The sequence below is a fragment of the Podarcis melisellensis genome, assembly GCF_964234715.1.
Source record: "Podarcis melisellensis genome assembly, chromosome: 7".
Lineage (NCBI taxonomy): Eukaryota > Metazoa > Chordata > Lepidosauria > Squamata > Lacertidae > Podarcis > Podarcis melisellensis.
In genome coordinates, this window is record NC_138539.1 from 45,498,949 (window position 1) to 45,517,556 (window position 18,608).

Below are 18,608 nucleotides of genomic sequence, written 5' to 3' on the forward strand. Positions count from 1 at the left end.
CCAGTAGCGGTATAGTCATGCTGGCCACATGACTCGGAAAGCTTTCTGAGCACAAATGCTGGCTCTCTCAGCCTGAAGCAAGATGAGTGCTGCACCCTATAGTCACCTTTGGTTGGACCTAACCGTTTACTTTTACTTTTTACTACTTAGTAAAGCGTCTTTAGGATTGGAGCCTAAAGGCTAGAAACTTTCTCATGTTTCTGAACTGAGAATCAAAATGTTTGTGCAACGTGCACCTATTTGCTTTGCAACAAAGGCCACCATTTGATGTTTTAAAGGCTAAGGACAAGGGTCAGGCAATTGAATTTAAAATATCGGAGCCCTTAATGATGGTTCAAGAGAAAGGCTCTTAGAAGACTAAAGACATTAGCACAGTAGATAACTGAGTTGCTGGGAAGATGATAATTGGAATTAATGTTGAGTCAGATTGACCGTCTAACACAGATACGTATGAAGTTCAAACTAGAATAAGTGTGGAGGGGATTCTAAGATGGTATTACCTGATATCATTCTTCTATTTCATTTGTTATCAAGACAACCTTCATTGAAGTGTATCAGACTAACAGATGCTAATGCTGGATTCAATAACTGCTCATGGCAATACAGTGTGTTTCTATATTTCTGGGACCAGGAGCATGGCCACAGAACTAATAGGATTATGAGAGAAAAACTGAGACTAAATCATTGAGTAAATATATTTTCTAAGCTGTTTAACACTGGAAAAGATAATCTGCTATGGTGGTGGAACAGAAGATCTACCATTGCAACACATACACCTAAAATATGCTGGTAGAACACTCTGTAGACAGAGCTGTACTACAGCTGGAGATAGGGCAGCAGAATGGCTAAAACAGTCATGGGTGGTACACAGACAGCACAAGGAAGGAGCAGACTTAAGCCATATCCTAAGCTGTATTGTGGTTGTGTGCAGTGCTTTAAAAAAAAGAAGGGGGGAAAAGGTGCTGGTACTCACCATGAAGCTGTTACAGTAAGTGTCACACTTTTACCATTGGGGGGGGTAAGGTGCCAATACTGTATACCCTTGAGCACCCCCGAAAAAAAGCACTGGTTGTATTCCTGTATATACTCCAACTGAGAAGAATTTCCCTCTCATTGGCTTCAGGAGAATATATTTTATTTTTAAAGGTGCCTCTGTAAAAATGAGCACACTGCCCATCTCACCATGACAGAGCGGAGGATGTGGTGTAATCAATACACAATCACAGCACACCACCATCAGTAAAGAATAGGCATAGGCAAACTCGGCCCTCCAGATGTTTTAGGACTACAGTTCCCATAATCCATGACCACTGGTCCTGTTAGCTAGGGATGATGGGAGTTGTAGTCCCAAAACATCTGGAGGGCCAAGTTTGCCTATGCCTAGTATAGAAACTCCACACAGGGCAACCCCAAATAATGTGGCAGAGATGCAACAGGTCACACACTCCTAGGAGGAACACTCTGGAGACGATAAACTACAATGGTACTTTGCAAAAAAAAAAAACAGCCCGGCCTCAGGGCACAGATCAGGAATTGAGCATATTGGTAGTACTTCTCTTCCTTGCAGACTCAGGACTCCAGATGCAAATACCGGTACCTATCAGCAAACCCCACTCCACTCCTACTCCTACATAAAGAGAGAGAGACAGAGAGAGAACAGGAGCTATGGGTTGTAATCTTGAACCTGTTGACAGTGACACACTGACTGCTTTGTTTCTTAAGAATTTAACAGTCTATAATGCAGAGCATGAGTTAGAGAGACAGTATGAAAGCGCATACTCAAAAACACCAGCACCACTTTCCTTTGCGGCATCAGCGATTTCTATGAGGAAGAAACATGCAGGGTGCTGAGACAGAGAACTTTATTTACTTATTTATAAAACTGATGTATCACCTTTCTCTCATTTTGGCATCCATGATGATGAATGAAATATTAATGAAACATAACGATAACAGTAATTAAAAATCACAAACCTTAATATAGGCAGGTGTTATATTTTTAAAAGACAGCAAAGAAGTATAATTAAAAACACCAGTGCACAGCAAATGAAACATAGCTATCTTTTTCAAGCGCGATAGAAGAAGAGACTTTGCTTGTTGCTAAAAAAATAAGAGTGATGGTGCTGGGCAGATTGCCTAGCCCAGAGCTTCATAAATGAAGGGCAGCCAGAGAAACGGCCCTCCTTGTTTGATACCTTCCACAGGTGGGGATACTGGTCATCCAAGCTACTTGGGCAGGCTCATAGTGGGGTTAGTGGTCCTTTGGTTAAACAGGGGCCAAACTATTTAGGACAGGGATACTTAACACCCTCCAGATGTTTTCAGGCAGCCTCTATAATCTGTGACCACTGACCATGCTGGCAGGTGCTAATGGGATCCGATACTGGGAGGGAAACATGTTAGGACCCTTAACTGTGCCTAGAAACAAACTGAAAGTCACTGAAGCGCCTTATGTATTGGTATGAAATTATCATATTCTGTCCCAAACCTGGCTGTCTGGTTTTTAAAAAGGTGGGCTATAAATAAATCAATTGTTCAGGGTGATGGTGGAGGAAAGTCATTAAAGTCTATGTGAGGGATGATTTTATAAATATTTCTGATTTGGATCTTAGTAGTCAGTGGCTCCACAAAAAACTTTAATAAAGTAATATTTTTCTAGCAGTTTGAGAGACTGGGCAACTCAAACTGAAATGAGGCTACAAACACATTAGAAAAGAGCTATAGCTGTAATATGTGTTAACTAAATTAGAGTCTCTTCAGCTATTGGCCTGCCCAGTGAGTTGATAACAGTTTACATTCGCTTACTTGATTGTTCCAAACATTTATTTGACAAGCCAATTCTGGTCTTGTCCATCCAAGTACTTATATGCCCTCTGAAGAGAGTCTCCCCTGAACTGTTCAGCACAGCAGCAGATGGCAGTAAGGCTGCAATGCGAACCATGCCTACTCAGAAGTCCCATTGAAGTAAATGGGCTTTACTCCCAGGTAACTGCGCGAAAACAATATTCAGGGAGAGACGGGAGACAGAACCACCCGCCAGGATGTACTGAGTTTCCGTATTTCACTCCAAGGAGCAGCATGAAATATGACTACGCCATGCAATCAAGGAACTTAAGCCAGGGGGTTACTTGACGGGTCCCCCGCAAGGCACCGAAAAGAGCAACCTCAGCTTCTAATCCCCAGTCCGCAAACCACCTCTGCCTGGTGCAGCCCAGGACCGGAACGGACTTGCTGCTGGGATGTCTTACACACCCATCCTTTCGTGCGGTCTGCAGGCAGCACACGGCACTCCGGCTTCAGGAGATTGTGGCTTGTTGCGACAGCAAAGGCTGCGCCAGCAACTCAAAGCCGCCGCCGCCGCCGCCGCTGCAGCAGCAGCAAGCAAGCAGCTCGCGGTTGCCTGGCGTTATTACCTCAGCACTTCACGAGCACTGACCGGCCGCCACGCTCGCGCTCGCAGGCGGCGGCACAAGCAGAGAAGAAGAATCTAGACAGGAGAACCCGGGGCGGGAGGGAGGGGGGGGGGAGAGAGAGAGAAGAGAAGAGAAAAAAAGGAGGCGCGCGCGCGCGCACGCGCTCAGATGCCAAGTAAAGTCGCCGCGCGCTGGCTTTCCGCCCCCGTCCTCCGGCGCATGCGCTCCCCGCTTCGTTCCCCTCAGTCTGTTTGAACAGGAAGGCGGACATATTTGTGAGAGTCTGCCCTCCTTGACTAGCTGCTGAGGCAGCGGCGGGGCCTCGCCGTTCTTCTCTTCGCCTCCTTCGGTCCGGCTTCCCTCACGACTTGGGAGCAGCGGCTCCTCCTCCGCCGGTCGCAGCTGCGGAACGGGGGCAGCAGCAGCAGCAGGGTCGAGCAGAACCAGGAGTCCGGCGGCCGCACCAGCTTCTCTTCCCCCCACCCCACCCCCATCGCCCGCCCGCCCGCCCCGCGAGAGAGAGACGTGAAGCCCGGCGGAGTGCGAGGGAGCGCGGCTGCTGTCGGGAAAGAAAGAGCGGGGAGGAGGCGGAGAGAGAGAGCGAGCGGCGCAGAGGCGACGAGCGGAGGACCCGAGGAGGGGGGAAAGGAGGCGCGGGAAGGGAAGATGCCTTAGCCGTTACGCGGCCGTTGCTGGAGCCGCGCGTGTCCAGAGGGCAAGGCGGAGGCGACCGCCCTTCTCTTTCTCTCTCCCCACCCCCACCGCCGTGTCGCGGCCTATTCTGCAGCTGGCAGCCTCCCCCCGCTGCTGCAGCTCGGGCAAGGGAGGCCAAGCCGTGCCCTCCTCCTCCCTCAGGCCCGCGTCTCCACGGAGGGAGCTGCCCCGCCGCCGGTGACGCTCTGCTGAGAAAGTTTCCTGTTTTCATGCTAGGCCTCTCCTCTCTCTTTTTTCCTCTTTCCTCCCCTTGTTTCAAAGAAGTTGCTGCTGGGTAGCTGGCATCGGAGAGGAGGAGGAGGAGAAACCGCTACGCTGGCTGCCAGGGCGGCTGGGAAAATGTGGCTGCAGAGGCACGGGGGCCCAGGCTGGAGGCGAGAGGAGACTGGCAGGGCTGTGGCTGCAGCCTAGGCGCTGAAGAAGAAGGGGCAGCGGGGAAGGACTGCTCCGCACCCCCCAGCCCCCCTACGGGAGGGGGTAGCGCCTTCGCTCCCGTTTTCGGCTTTAGCTCCCTTTGGCGCGAGGATGTGTGGCAGGGAGAGCATGAGGGACAACCCCAGCGCATCCCCAGACCTCCTTTGAGAAAGGAGGACTAGGAGAGCAAGCTCAGGGAGCACTCCTGTTTCGTTTTTTTCTTTTCGTTTTTTTCGGTGGATTAATAAAGCGATCACCTCTTCAGCACCATGTCGACGGGAGAAAGCTTTGACTCTCGGTTTGAGAAAATCGGAATGATGATAAAGGATCCCAAATCTGAAGTGAACTCGGACTGCTTATTGGTGAGTTGTATGTACTACTGTTTTTGATAAATGAACATTAGCTCGGACTCCTTCTTAGAGAAGAGAGCTTCCTCCTAGAGGTTTTTTTTTTTAAAGTCTACTGATGTTTGCCTTCTGATGAAGAGGAATAAATGTATTCTGGGTGTTATGTGAGATCTATTTTTCCAAGAGGCTGCTGCTCATCTCCTTATGTCTTTCTTTAAGCTGCTGCTTTGCTTTCACTATTTGATAGGCTGCAGTAGTATTCAAAGATTTGAGTTAATATGCTGCAATAAAAAATGTTGTTAGGTGGAGATCTGCCTTTATGCTGCAGCTGTAACCCAGGAAATCCTGTTGTGTGAAGATTTGTACTTCTAAGGGGATATGTTAAGAGTGACTTGTTTTTGTTCCCACCCACCATATTCTGGAAAATGTGGCTAATTAATCACTCATCTAATGTATTACCTCTGCTGAATAGTGCACAGTTAAACTGTGGGTTTCTAAATCTGAAAGTAAATCAAAATATTATTTCATTCATACATGTGAAAGTAAACAAGTACTTTCAAGTAATTCAAGACATGGTAGAAAATTGGCAGGAGTGGTGGCATCAAAAGTAAGCACAGAGTTGTACACACAATTTTTATTTGGCTTGTTCAGAGTACATTTAAGAGTCTTTCAGCATGGTTCTATGCATGCCTACTCAAAAGTAAGCTCCAGTGAAGAGCTTACTTCCCAAGTAAGCAAAGGCTTTGCTTTGGAATGAAAGATGAAACAAGTGAGTATCTTTGATTTAGTAGGCAGCTCATTGTAAAATTTCTTCTCTGAAGCAGACTGTTTGTAAAGCATTTTGACAAAACTTTTTAATATTCTACTGAAGAAGCAGCAGTTTGACTTCTCCATAGTGCATATAAATTTTCTAGTGATTTTTTTGTTAAGAATTGCTCAGTGTTTCATTCGTGTCATTTAAAGGCTTCATTAAGGTAGAATACAACTTTATCATAGCTTCCCAGAGCCGACTGGTGTGGGAAGCTTATATGCACCGCAGTGGTTGTTGGGTGTGTTGGGATTTCAATATTGTGACTGATTTGGGTCCTAAATAGACAGGATTCCACTAGTGAGTTCTCTTAAATGAAAGAAATTGGCAACCCATGCCAATCAGAGGGTTGTAATATGTAAAAATTTAAGAGATCGAAGGTTTTTTTTTGTCCATTATATGCATGGCATACATTTTATAATGTATATAATATAATAAACTGGAACAGAGGTAGGCAGGTATGTCAGCTGGTATTGAAACATGGTTCTCCAAGTAGAAGTTACACTATGTGGACTAAACACATACTGAGGTTGGCCTAAGAAATTTCTGTATAGACTCTAGAATCCAGTGGTTAACTTCCTGTTAGGGCCTATTGACATGATCCTTTCAGCCTAGGGAAGCTGCACTTTTGTATTGGTTCAGATTGATACTTAGCTACATGAGCTGAGCCCAATAGTATAAACATCAGTGGCTATGTTTGTACATCTCTATAAGCCATAAGCCATGGTTTACCATGCATAAGCAAATTGTGCCAGCTTCACACTTCCTGCTTTTGCCAAAAGGAAAAAAAAACCATGCAGACATGACAATAGTGTGATGTATTGGACTTGGGATAGATCAGGTTGGGTACTTAATCATAACTGCAGCTTTTCGACTTATGTTGTGTGAACAGTTTCTGTTATAGTTCTAGAATATGTAGGCATGGGAATCTCAAGGCATGGTGAGGTATGTGATATTAAGGTGTAATAGAGCAGTTTCAATGTTTGTTTGAGATAAAGCTAGAACTGATGGAAACGGTGTAATTCACACTGAACCTTATCTATATTTTGTAGTCATCTTATAATCTTATAATAGACAAAGTGGGATCCATAATCTTTGAAAAAACATTAAGGGAATTCTGTAAGAAATAGTAGATCAAATATTTAAGTAGAGTTCCTCCCTACAGTGGCCCCCTCTTCCTTCCTTTTTAAATAAGGGCTCTGATAGCTATGGATTAACCTCCAATCATGGTGAGGCCTCTTGTAAATGGGTGGAAGAGATTTGGAATCTGTTGCATAATATTGGCCTTTGCTGTGCTACTTTTTCTGGTTAACTTTGAAGCAGCTACACAGCTGACTGTTGTTGCTAAGCAACAGTCCTACATATCTTCATATATTTTTTCTTTTCTTATAAGGCAGGGCACTTTTACATACCTCGTCCATGGGTGTTGTATGGGCAACTCATGTGGCAGTACGTGGCAACTAAATACCCTTATTGAATGCTTGTGGATAAAGGCAATGAATGTTTTCATGTTTGTGATAAAAACATTTAAAACAGGCTTCCTGAACCTCAGCCCTCCAGATGTTTTTGGCCTACAACTCTCATGATCCCTAGCTAGCAGGACCAGTGGTCAGGGATTATGGGAATTGTAGTCTCAAAACATCTGGAGGGCCGAGGTTGAGGAAGCCTGATTTAAAACATTATTCTGAATCAAGTAGATAGCCTTCATGGAAAAACATTTTCTAGCATTAACCACAGATTGGTAATATTTAAACTAGGCCTCAGTATTTAATTTTTGGGCAATGGCAGGAAATGTGTATGGGACATACTGAATATAGGAAGTTGAGTCAAACTATTAGTCCATCTTATTTAGTATTGTCTACACTGACTTGACAGCCATTCTCTAGGGTTTCATACAGCAGCCTTCTTCAGCCGTACTGAGAGATAACAAGGGATTGAATCTGGGAGTTTCTATATGCAAAACATGTTTTCTACCCCTCCATTACAGTCCTGAGTTGGACAGGTATATCCAAAGTCTGTTTCGGGGGTTAAATTCTAAAAAAAACCCTCAACAACTTCAACATTAAAAAAGCTCAACAAATTCAACCCTAAAAAACGGTCAACAACTTTGGTTGGCCCTTTGATTGGCCCTCACAGCCCTTCACTTCATCAAATCTGGCCCTCTTTGAAAAAAGTTTGGACACCACAGTACTCTCTTTCTTATTCGTGCCACCTTTTGTTCCCTTGTTTGCCTTCCCTTCCCTTTTTGACTCCTGCATCATCTTCTCTTTCCTGTAGGAAACCCCAGTGCATTAGTCTAATATACATAGGTAGTTCTATATTTTTCAAAAATGTTTTAATTAAGCTTCAGCTCTGCAACCTATCCTTAGTTCACAGCAAATAATTGATGTTTCTCTAGGTGTGTGTGAGTGTGTGTACTGTGATGTTGATTTCCTACTTAGCCAAATGCCAGATGTGAGGTGGCAAGGATAGTGATCTCACCCATTATTGTATCTAAGCCTGGTTAGGTAAGCATCTACATTTATTCCTCAGCAAGTATGTAATGCTTCTGTGGACAGAGCTGGATTTAACATTAGTCCAAGTAGGAAATCTTCAGCATTTACCTTTAGATACCATTCCCTTTGACAGTTTCCCTTTAAGATCAGATCTGAAAGAATTTTGCTGAACAAACAATGTGTTATAGACTTGTTCATTTGTATCTGTTCAGGAATGCAGATATATTTGTCCATTAATTTATATAATCTAGTACATTACTACAGGTCTGAGATACTAAATGAAGAAACCTATGGGCTTCATGTAGCCCTCAGCTACCTTGTGAAGTTAATGGTGTTGTCTTGAATTCCTATATTTATTTTTATCATCAAATGTTGTGGAACTTAAGATTATAGAAAATATAATGATAAAAACCTAATTCATGGAAATTTAAAATAAAAATGCCTTAATTTTATTAAAATATTTATAAGTTTATCCAGTCTAGGGATGGATGTGTAAGCTGCTGAACTGTTAGGTACCCAAGTATATTATTTTTGCCAGTTGGAGAAAATAGAGGCAATATTTGGAAAGAAACAGTGTAGTAAACAAAATTAAGGATTCAGTATTTGGGATATATGCATTGTCCATATTTCGTGTTATAGTGAAGCAGAGGTGGAGAACATGAGGCTCTCAAGGTGTTGCTGGAATACAACTCCATTTCCCTTGACCATTGGCCATGTTTGCTGGGGCAGCTGGGAATTAGCATCTAATAACATTTGGTGGGCCACATATTCCCTGCCCCTGTGGTAAACACAGTTAATGGTTTACTGTGGACATAGAGATAATTTCCACTTGATCCTTACCGGTGGCTTAGCATTATATCTAAACCAGGAACAAAAAAGCCATCATCAGGAAGCCATGAACAAATCTTTGTTTCAAATCATGGTTTGCTTGGAGCCAAACAAGGTACTATCTTTGGTTTTGGTATAATTAAGCCAGGGATTGTGGTTTCAGTGTTCCCACAGGGAGGAGCAATGCAGAAGCCATCTATGCATACATGATAAACTATTAACATGGAAACTGAGCAAATATGTAGATAATTCTTATGTAGAATTGTTATTCAGAAATGGGAGAAATTTAATTTATTACGAAAAAATTCATAAAATATCTCTAGAATGTAATAAAGTTATAGCAGTACATTTGGTGCTCAATTACTCCTTAATACTATTGGTTGAACATTTTATTCTGTACGGTGGTGTTTTATTAATTCATCTGATTGGGTTGTCATAGCAAACCATAACATAGCATGACAAGAATGAACCTCAGCCTTGCTTCCCCCCACCACATCCCAGATGAAAGGAATTCAGAAGTGTTCACTTCCCTTATCATGCTGTCCAACCTACAAACTGCTTAATGTTAACATTAACTATGGTTTGTTTGAAACATGCCAACTTTATGCCATGGGTACAAAGATAACTTGTTTCCTTCTGTGGTTAATGCTAACCACAATTTGCTTCTTACTTTGTCCAAAGCTTGAAGTGATGCAGAAGCAGACCTCTTCACTTCCATAATGACAGCTTATCATGTGCAGCAAAATCCAGCCAAAATTTGTGGTCCTCTGGCAGAATGCATCATCTATCTGTGTCTATCAAAAGGCTCTAAAATAGTTGTGTGTACCCACAGGGTTGTGTGTACCCACAGGAGCATTAGCTGACCTTGTATCTTGGGTACATAATTATAAGTTTTCACCCCCAGTTCTCTGCTGATTTGGGCCTAGATCTTCACACCCTCAATCAAATTGGAGTAAGCAAATGGCAACAAGAAGGTCCTGATTTGCCAGGCAGCATTCTCTCTCTCTCTCTCTCTCTCTCTCTCTCTCTCTCTCACACACACACACACACACACACACGCACACACACACACACACACGTGTGTGTGTGTGTGTGTATGATGATGCTGTTGCTGTGGGGCTGCCTGGTCTGGTAGTGGGGCGGGGAGTGGGGGTGCATAGACAATTTGTTTTGGTGCCCACAACCCAGGTTTGAGGAGCCACTTAGCTCCTAGCATTGCAATCTCAGTTTTTATCACTGGTTCCTGCTTGTGCAATGGGGCTTTCCTCCTCTTTGCCCCACATGTACCCCTGAGATTGATTTGGGGGCTCAAGAGAACCTCCCAGAACACCATGCAGGGGGGATGGGGGATTATTTTGTCTGGCAAGCTGCTATGCTCACACAGACGGCACGTTTGTGATAGCGCAATTTAATTTCTGCACTGTGTACTTAAACTTCCAAAAATATTTAGATAAAACCACTTACCAATGATTCCTGAGTAAACATAGCAGTCATGGGATAAGAGAACAGGTCCTCTTATGCATCAGTTATTTGTTAAAGAACAGGAAGTGGAGAATAGAAATAAGTGGACAGTTCTTACAATGAAGAGGTGTAAGAAATGGGCACCTTCAAGGGGACCCATGCTTTAAAACTTGTTCTTGTAAATGACTTTGAGTTAGAGATGAGCAGTGAGGCTGCCAAGTTTTCTGATGACATCCAATTGTTCAGGCTAGTAAAGGCTATAAGAGTTTGCAAGGAGCTCCAAGAGGATCTCTAAACTGTAGGAACAAAAGACTCTATATAAGCAAATGTGGTACAGTGTAAGTAAATGTACATGATGCACAACAAATCCTAACCATTTACACATGGCTGAAGTGGCGGTGACTGACCAGGAAAGAAATCTTGAGGTTGTGATATACAGTAGTTCAGTGAAAATGTTGAATCAGTATGCTGCAACTCTGAATAATGGGAATTCCATGTTGGGGATAATTAATAAAGAGATTGATAATAAAACTGTCAATATCATGACAGTTTTAAAAAACAAATGTAGTATGACCACATTTGGAATATTTTGTACAGTTCTGATCACTGCACCTCAAAACAAAACTATGGATTTCATTAACATAAGCTACAGTTACAGCCACTAACTTGGGACAGCTTTAAAAGAGGTTAGACAAATTCACAGAGGAAAAGGCTATGGCTGCTAGCCATGACTGCAATATTTTATTTATTTAAACCATTTATACACGGCTTATATTTTGAAAATCTCTAAGCAGTAATAAGAAAATGAGTGGTAGGATACCTTTGAATCCCAGTCAGTGGGGAACAATAGTAGGAGAGGGCTATTGTGTTCATATCCTACCTGTGGCCTTCCTATAGGCATCTGGTTAGTCACTGTGGGAACAGAGATGCTAGATTAGATAGGCCCTTAGTCTGATTCAGTAGGCTTTTATGTTATTATTTAGAACAAAATTGCAGAACACCTAGGTAAACAACTAAGGAAAAAAGTATTCAGTTACTGCAGTGTTTGGTGTCTGTTTATGAACAGCTTTGTGTGCTGAAAGAATTGGATTTTACAGAAAGTTAAACTCATAATAGATCAGTGTTTATTGCAGTGTTGTAAACTGAATGTTCAGAATCTTAATGATGAATTGAAAAGGGAATTAGTGTTCTCTACAGCCTAATCAATGACAAGTTCCTTTTGAGAGAGAGAGAATAATGTTTAAGATTTAAAATTGAGATTGATTCAACAATAATGGATCTTTCAGGTATATGGGATTTCACAGCACATTTATAGGAAGGAATTGGGCTGTTCAGGCAGATGCTGTCAGTGTAAAGATGTTAATTCCTTTTGAGGCATATGATGTGGGTTAGTCCTGTGGTGGTATATTTTTCATCAGAAATTGTAGTACTTTGTTTTGGAAAAAAATCCTTGATATTTGCAAATGTTGTGTTGTGGGGTTGAACTATAAGGACTTGCATTGTCCACAGGCAGACAGTCAATGGACCCTGCAAGTCATTAGTTTCAAACGGATATAAATGGATAAACATCTACCATCCATTGCTCAATGGGTTGAAAATCTTACATCACTTTCCAATTTGAATTTTGGACATATGGACTTTCCCCCTGCTGGTTCAGAGATCAAGGGTCCATCTAGGCCAGTCTCTTCCCTTTTTTTCTTTAGAAGTATTCTTTTCATGCACAGCAGGGGGTTGGACGAGATGACCCTCACAGTCCCTTTCAACTCTACAATTTTATTATTATGATTCTATTTGTGTTTAAACTAGGATTGATGGATCATTCTTAATGTGGGCTGACATTTCTTTCATCATGTTTTTAAAAAGATAGCTGCAATGATTTACCATACCTGATCTTAAAACGTTCAGGTGAAAGAGTTCCCAGTCTCTAATATCAATTTTGGTCTTACATTTGATCTTTTATTAAAAATGAACACTGTTAATTTGAAGCAAACTTATTTGTGTGGATATATATTCTTGCAAACAGTGTCCTTAAGGAAAGAGTGCTCCCAACCTCTAATACTCAAAGAGAGTAAGAAACCTATTAACATGGATGCCAATTTTTTTATTTTATCTCCCTTGTAAATGTTGGAATGAAATGTTAGTTAAGATGAAAGTATGGAGACATCAGACATTGCTTTTGCAGACCATCAGAATAAAACTACTATTTTTTCTATTATGTACAATCACTTAATCCCATTTAAAATAGTGTGTCTGATCATGTATTTAAAGCCTGGGGGGAAATATTCTTCCACTCCAGTCTAATTGTGTCCACAAAAGTTTATAGTTAAAGTGTGTTTAGGGGGAAAATAATCTGTGTTAAGTGATCTTGAGTGTACACTTTAGAGACAGCTGATGTGTGTTTGGTTTACTTCTTGGCAGGCTTCAGAAAGGGAGAGGAATACTATTTCTTTACACCCCATAATAGTGAGGGAAGAAAATGGTATGTCAACACAGTGAATTGATTTAGAAGAAAAGGGCAATTTAAATAATTTAAATGAAGTTTTCTAATGAAAATTGTTCATTTGTTTCCTAACATGACTACTAAACCATGTTAATTTACAACTAGATGGAGTATTGCTTGAAATATCATTCTACCAACCAGGTCTTGCATTTCTTTGTTGCACTTTGTCTTTAAAGTATTTCCATATAGGGTCTGCCTTACTACCAGCTTCTGACTGTTTATAATGTCAGCAGTGCAACCCTATAAAACAAGGCGGGCAACTTTTCTTTTTCTTTTCAGGACTGCATTTTCTTGGGGAGTAATCTCTTCCAGGGGCAGAATGCCAGCAGTGGGTTGACCCAGAGCTGATGTTGGAGAATCAGAGAATAATTGGGAGAATCAGAGTGTTCTAGATTAATTCATTAACACCACCTTGTTTCAGATTTCATCATAACTACATCAGATTCCCAATTCTATGCAGGTTTACTCAAAAGTAGTGCTCAAATAGGTATACAAAGGATTTTGTTTTTATTGTTACATCAGAGCAACGCAGCCACTGTTCTTGAAAGAAAGTGAAAACAATTCTTTTCTGATTAATGCTCTCTGCACACTCAAAGCACATGTGGCAGAAACTACCAGTTTGTTGCTGCACAGCTGGTGCTATACAACTGTAGAAAAAGTTAATCATGTCAATTTTTGAAACAAAATATTGCACTTCTGTTATTTAAGACACTGTATTTTTTCTAGCTTTTTGAAGTTCGCTTTCCTTCTATGTAGTGTCATAACAAACAACAGTTAAGGAATTACAATGGGATGGAGAAGTGGGATAGTTTCAGGAAGTATCTAGGAATGCATAAAGTGAGGCTTTGGTTCCCAAGCTGTAGACTGTCCATTTATGCTGTAGTTTTATACTGAGAAATATGTCTCATTGACTCAGTGGGGCTTTCTCCCAGATAAGTTAGCATAGCATTGCAACTACATCATAAATATGGGAATATAGGAACCCAAAAATTAGACATTTTTTTCTTGTCTTTTTTCTAATGTTGCAATCTTCTGCTTCGCTCTGTTCCATCCTCATAAAAAAGATAGGAAACAAAAACAAAATGCTTATGGCTGATAGCAAACAAGATCTGTTAGTTACTCAGCAGACTAGAGTCGTTTATATTTGTAAAGTGAAGATGAGAAGCCTATGTTTAGTAGGGAGAGTATAAATTGTCTTATTTGAGAAAAGATCAACTTGGTTCTTCACCTACATAGAAATACCACATTTATCTCATTGTACTGTATCTGGAAAGGCACTGATGCAGGTTTAGAGATCAATTAGTAGCAAGTTTATATCTGGATTAGGGACGCAGGTGGCGCTGTGGGTTAAAGCCTCAGCGCCTAGGACTTGCCGATCGAAAGGTCGGCGGTTCGAATCCCTGCGGCGGGGTGCGCTCCCGCTGCTCGGTCCCAGCGCCTGCCAACCTAGCAGTTCGAAAGCACCTCCGGGTGCAAGTAGATAAATAGGGACCGCTTACCAGCGGGAAGGTAAACGGCGTTTCCGTGTGCGGCTCTGGCTCGCCAGAGCAGCGATGTCACGCTGGCCACGTGACCCGGAAGTGTCTCCGGACAGCGCTGGCCCCTGGCCTCTTAAGTGAGATGGGCGCACAACCCCAGAGTCTGTCAAGACTGGCCCGTACGGGCAGGGGTACCTTTACCTTTACCTTTATATCTGGATTATTATTAACCTAAGAGAAAATACTTAGTTTTAAAAATCCAATTTAAATGTTAAAAAATCCAAAGCTTTAAAATATGGATTTTTATTCACCCTGCATGTAGCCAATTGTCAGTATTATTTATTTTACTGCTAATTAACTCCCCCCCCCCAAGCCCTCTAGGACCTTTTCTGGGTCTGGCTTCCCTGACTCCCTGATGTCCTCCCACTCCTCCTCGTTTGACCACCCTCTCCATGGGCCTCATGACATGCATGTGCATATGTACATCTGGGGAAGAGCCAACTATGCATTTTTACTCAGAAGAACCCCATCGTGTTCCTTAGAGCTTCCTCCTTAGTAAGTGTTTTAGGGAAGCCTGTTTTGTGGTACAAATGACCCACCCAAGCATTTCCATACATTGTGGGAGAGGGAGAAGTACGGTAAATAAACCCTCTTGCCTTCCTCTTCATCACTCAGGTTCAGGACTTGATGAGCAGTTCTCAATCTCAATAGTGATACATATTGCCAATTGTGTAGTAGTGCTTGACTGAAGTTCAGGATTAGTTGAGGGGGAAATTACTCCACTGAGCTCCAGCAGTCTTATAAACTATGGGGAGAATTTACCTGCTGTTCTCTCCCCTCTTGCCCACTGCTGTTTCCAGACCTTTAGCTTATTAGCTAAAAGAACCATTCACATTAAGAGGCAGTATGTTTCTGCATACCAAAACAGGAGAAGCCCATGCATTTAAGAACAAGAGCAGAACAGAGGCCCATCTAACCCAGCATCCTGTTCTCTTAGCTGCCGACCAGATGTCTACATTAAGAATACTAAAAAAGGCTGTTGCTTTGCCTTTCTTGTCTGTTGTGTAAGCTTTCTGGAGGCATTTAGCTTTCCACTACTGAAAACAAAATGGTGTACTTGATTAATTTTTGTATTGATCTAACAGGGCTTTCCTTGTGTTATTATCACATTCCCATTTGTTCTCAGATATCTGGCTCCTTCCAATATCTGAGCTGTATATTTGCATAGTTTAGTCATGTCTTGATTTAATATACAAAATAGCTGGGACAAAGGACACTAAAACAATTAGACTTTCAAAACCAAATTTCACAAGCTGAGAAATAAAATAATTAATGAAAATTAGGCTTGATGGCAATCTAAATTATCAAGGGACTGGAGCAACTTCTCTGTGAGGAAAGAACACATTTTGGGCCTTACTTTAAAGCAGGGGTGGGAAGTCTTTTTGGCTTCTTGGGCCAGATTCTTTATCAGGATCAGCCTTACGGATGGGGTCACCCATCTGTCAGTTGCTTGATATCACAGTGATGGCGAGTGATTTGGCACTTGAAAGTCCTGAAGTTGGGACTTCAAAGTGCATTGCAGGTAGCAAAGCGCTGATAAAACAAAGGTGTTTTCCTCCATTTACATTTAGTCCTGCCAAGCTGCTAGGATTCAACTGCTGCTCATCAGTTGATGTATGTGGGGTTAAATCCTGCTAAATTATTGAGTGTTTCAGTTCCCTGCAGGATTGAACCCCACCTCTCTGCCAGAGAGTGACATCAGTTGGTTGACAGGGATGTGCCGAAGAGGCAAGTGAGAGGGCACATTATAAAGATTTGTGAAATTATGCATGGTGCAGAGAAATTGGATAGGGAAAAGTCTTTCCCCCCCTCTCATAACACTACAACTCACTGAATCCAATGAAGCTGAATGTTGGAAGATTCAGGGCAGATAAAAAAAAGTACATCTTACAAAACAATTTGCTCTTACAAGAGGTCGTGACAGCTACCAATCTGAAAGCCTTTACTACAGTGGCTCCTAATTGGCTGGGGCAACCCAGTTAGATAGGCGGCAAATAAATATAAATATTATTATTATTAGCTAGACGGATTCAGACGATTAGAGGATAAGACTTTCAACTTCTACTGGCCATGATGACTGTTTTGCTTCCACTGTTCAAAGTATGCCTCTGAATTCAAGTTGCTGGGAATTGCAAGTGAGAAGAGTACTTCTCCGTTCAATTTCTGCTGGCAGGCTTGCCATGGGCATTTGGTTGGTTGAGCAGGACTCTTATGTTCTTATGACTGTTCAGTCAAAGCAGCTTGTCATAATTCCTTACTAATAGGAGTAAGACACGCTGCATGTGAGAGTCTATGTAATGGGATAATTAGCCAGCCCTGGCATTGGAAGAGAAATAGCACATCTCTGACCTTCCTGCACCTAAATCTCACATGGGGACCTAGTCTTAGATCATAGAGTTTTTACCAAATGTTTTTCTGATATTATTTGGATGATATGTGTTTGGGGGAACCTTTGAGGTAGGCATTGGTTGTCAGGGTGGTGATGGAATCTTCACTGGTTTCAAGCCCTATATGCCCTTGGAACTTTACTAAGTGGAATGCTAAGAAGAGAGTTTGTATTTGGGGTCCCTTCTATACACATTGTTTCTTAAATATAAAACTTAAACTAGACATTATTTCGTTGGGGCACCAAGTAGGTCCATTTGACACAGTTCAGTATACTTGTGTTCCCTCAAACTTTAGCTCTTGCCCTACAAGTGCTTTTTCTCTCCTGAATTCAGTCGAGCTCCTCTGCCCCATTTGTGACCAACTTTTTACTTTTTTATATATCTCATTTTGTAGACAGTAATGTGATGAATTATTTACATTTCATGTATTCTTTAAACATTTTAAAGCCTGAGAAGTTCTGTACAGTATAGCTAATACATACAAATTGTGTTCTAAAGAAAACATCACTTTTGTTTTTCAGGATGGATTAGATGCATTGGTGTACGATTTGGACTTTCCTGCCTTAAGAAAAAATAAAAACATAGACACCTTTTTAAACAAATGTAAGTATGTCTTTGTATATATGTTTACAGGATTTCTGGTGTTGATAATGTTCCAATATACAGCTTTTTTATTAAAAAAAGAGGAATTTTATGTGGTTAGCAGTTTGCATGGAAATACGGTATCTTTTTCTCACCCGTATATGCATTATCACAGTTGTTACTGCCATGAACTTGTTGGAGGAAGCATGGGCTAAAAATTAAAGCTGGGAAAAGAGAGGCAGATGTGGCAATTCATTCTGTGCATGTAATGAATAGGTCTGGGCAATATATCAGTTCATTGCCTGATAATGGTTTAAAGTTAAAATTGCAAGAGCAATTTCAGACTTTTGGAAGAGACAATGTATTGTGAATCCCCACTCACTCCCAGCTGCAGCCAGCATCGTGCTCTTCAATCCAGAGAGCCCAGCCAGGCTGCCTGATGCTCACCCATTCCCTCCCTCCCTTCCTCCGCAGCCCAGCTGCCGGCTTACCACAAGAGTGGGGCTTGCCAGCCTGCACCTTAATTTGTTTCTCTGGCTATGTGAGTGCCAGCAGCCTGTCTCCTCCCTCCCTCCCTTCTTGTGCTGATCACTGAGCAGAATGGAGCCACCTCCCGTGACTCACGTAGCACTCCAGAGGGTGGCTCCCAGTACCTGTGGTTTCAGGGTGAGCCGAGGCTCGTGGCTGCGGGGAGGCTAGTGGCTTATCTGTGGCAGTTCCAAGGCTTTGGAAGGCCCTCTCTGTGGAAATCCACCTGGTTTCTTCTGTGTTGCCTATTTCTATAGAAATAGAAAATGATTTTAAACAAACAAACTTTAAATATGTTGTTATCTTTATTGCTGTTTTTCATAACTAAGTTTTTGTTCTGTGGCTATTAATATTGTAGCAATATTGCATGTTTGTTGTATGTTTATTTAGGATGTACTGCGGGATTGAATTGGCCATGTGTTGGGTGTGTTGGGTTCTCAGTATAGAGGCATTGTGGAAAAATAAAATCCAGTGCACATATGCTCAGTGTGGGGATTTGTAGGACCTGAAAAATTGCATAGGGCTTTGATTTGAAATATTTCTAAAATTACTGCACTACAGAAATGCTGAAATGCCGACAATGTGAAAGGCTG

At 41.9% G+C, this 18,608-nt stretch overlaps 1 protein-coding gene across 2 annotated transcripts in view; it reads left to right on the forward strand.

Moving 5' to 3' along the window:
- Positions 1 to 3,620: 3,620 nt before the first annotated feature.
- The window catches only part of ROCK1 (Rho associated coiled-coil containing protein kinase 1), a 59,525-nt gene continuing 44,537 nt past the window's right edge, over positions 3,621 to 18,608 (forward strand). Inside the window, exons 1-2 of one of the 2 annotated variants that reach the window (XM_081918029.1) lie at positions 3,621 to 4,903; positions 17,427 to 17,508. In XM_081918029.1, coding sequence (XP_081774155.1) covers positions 4,811 to 4,903; positions 17,427 to 17,508 — 175 coding nt within the window. In that variant the 5' untranslated portion in view covers positions 3,621 to 4,810. The remainder of the gene's footprint in view (positions 4,904 to 17,426; positions 17,509 to 18,608) is intronic. The other variant, XM_081918030.1, reaches the window with a different exon arrangement.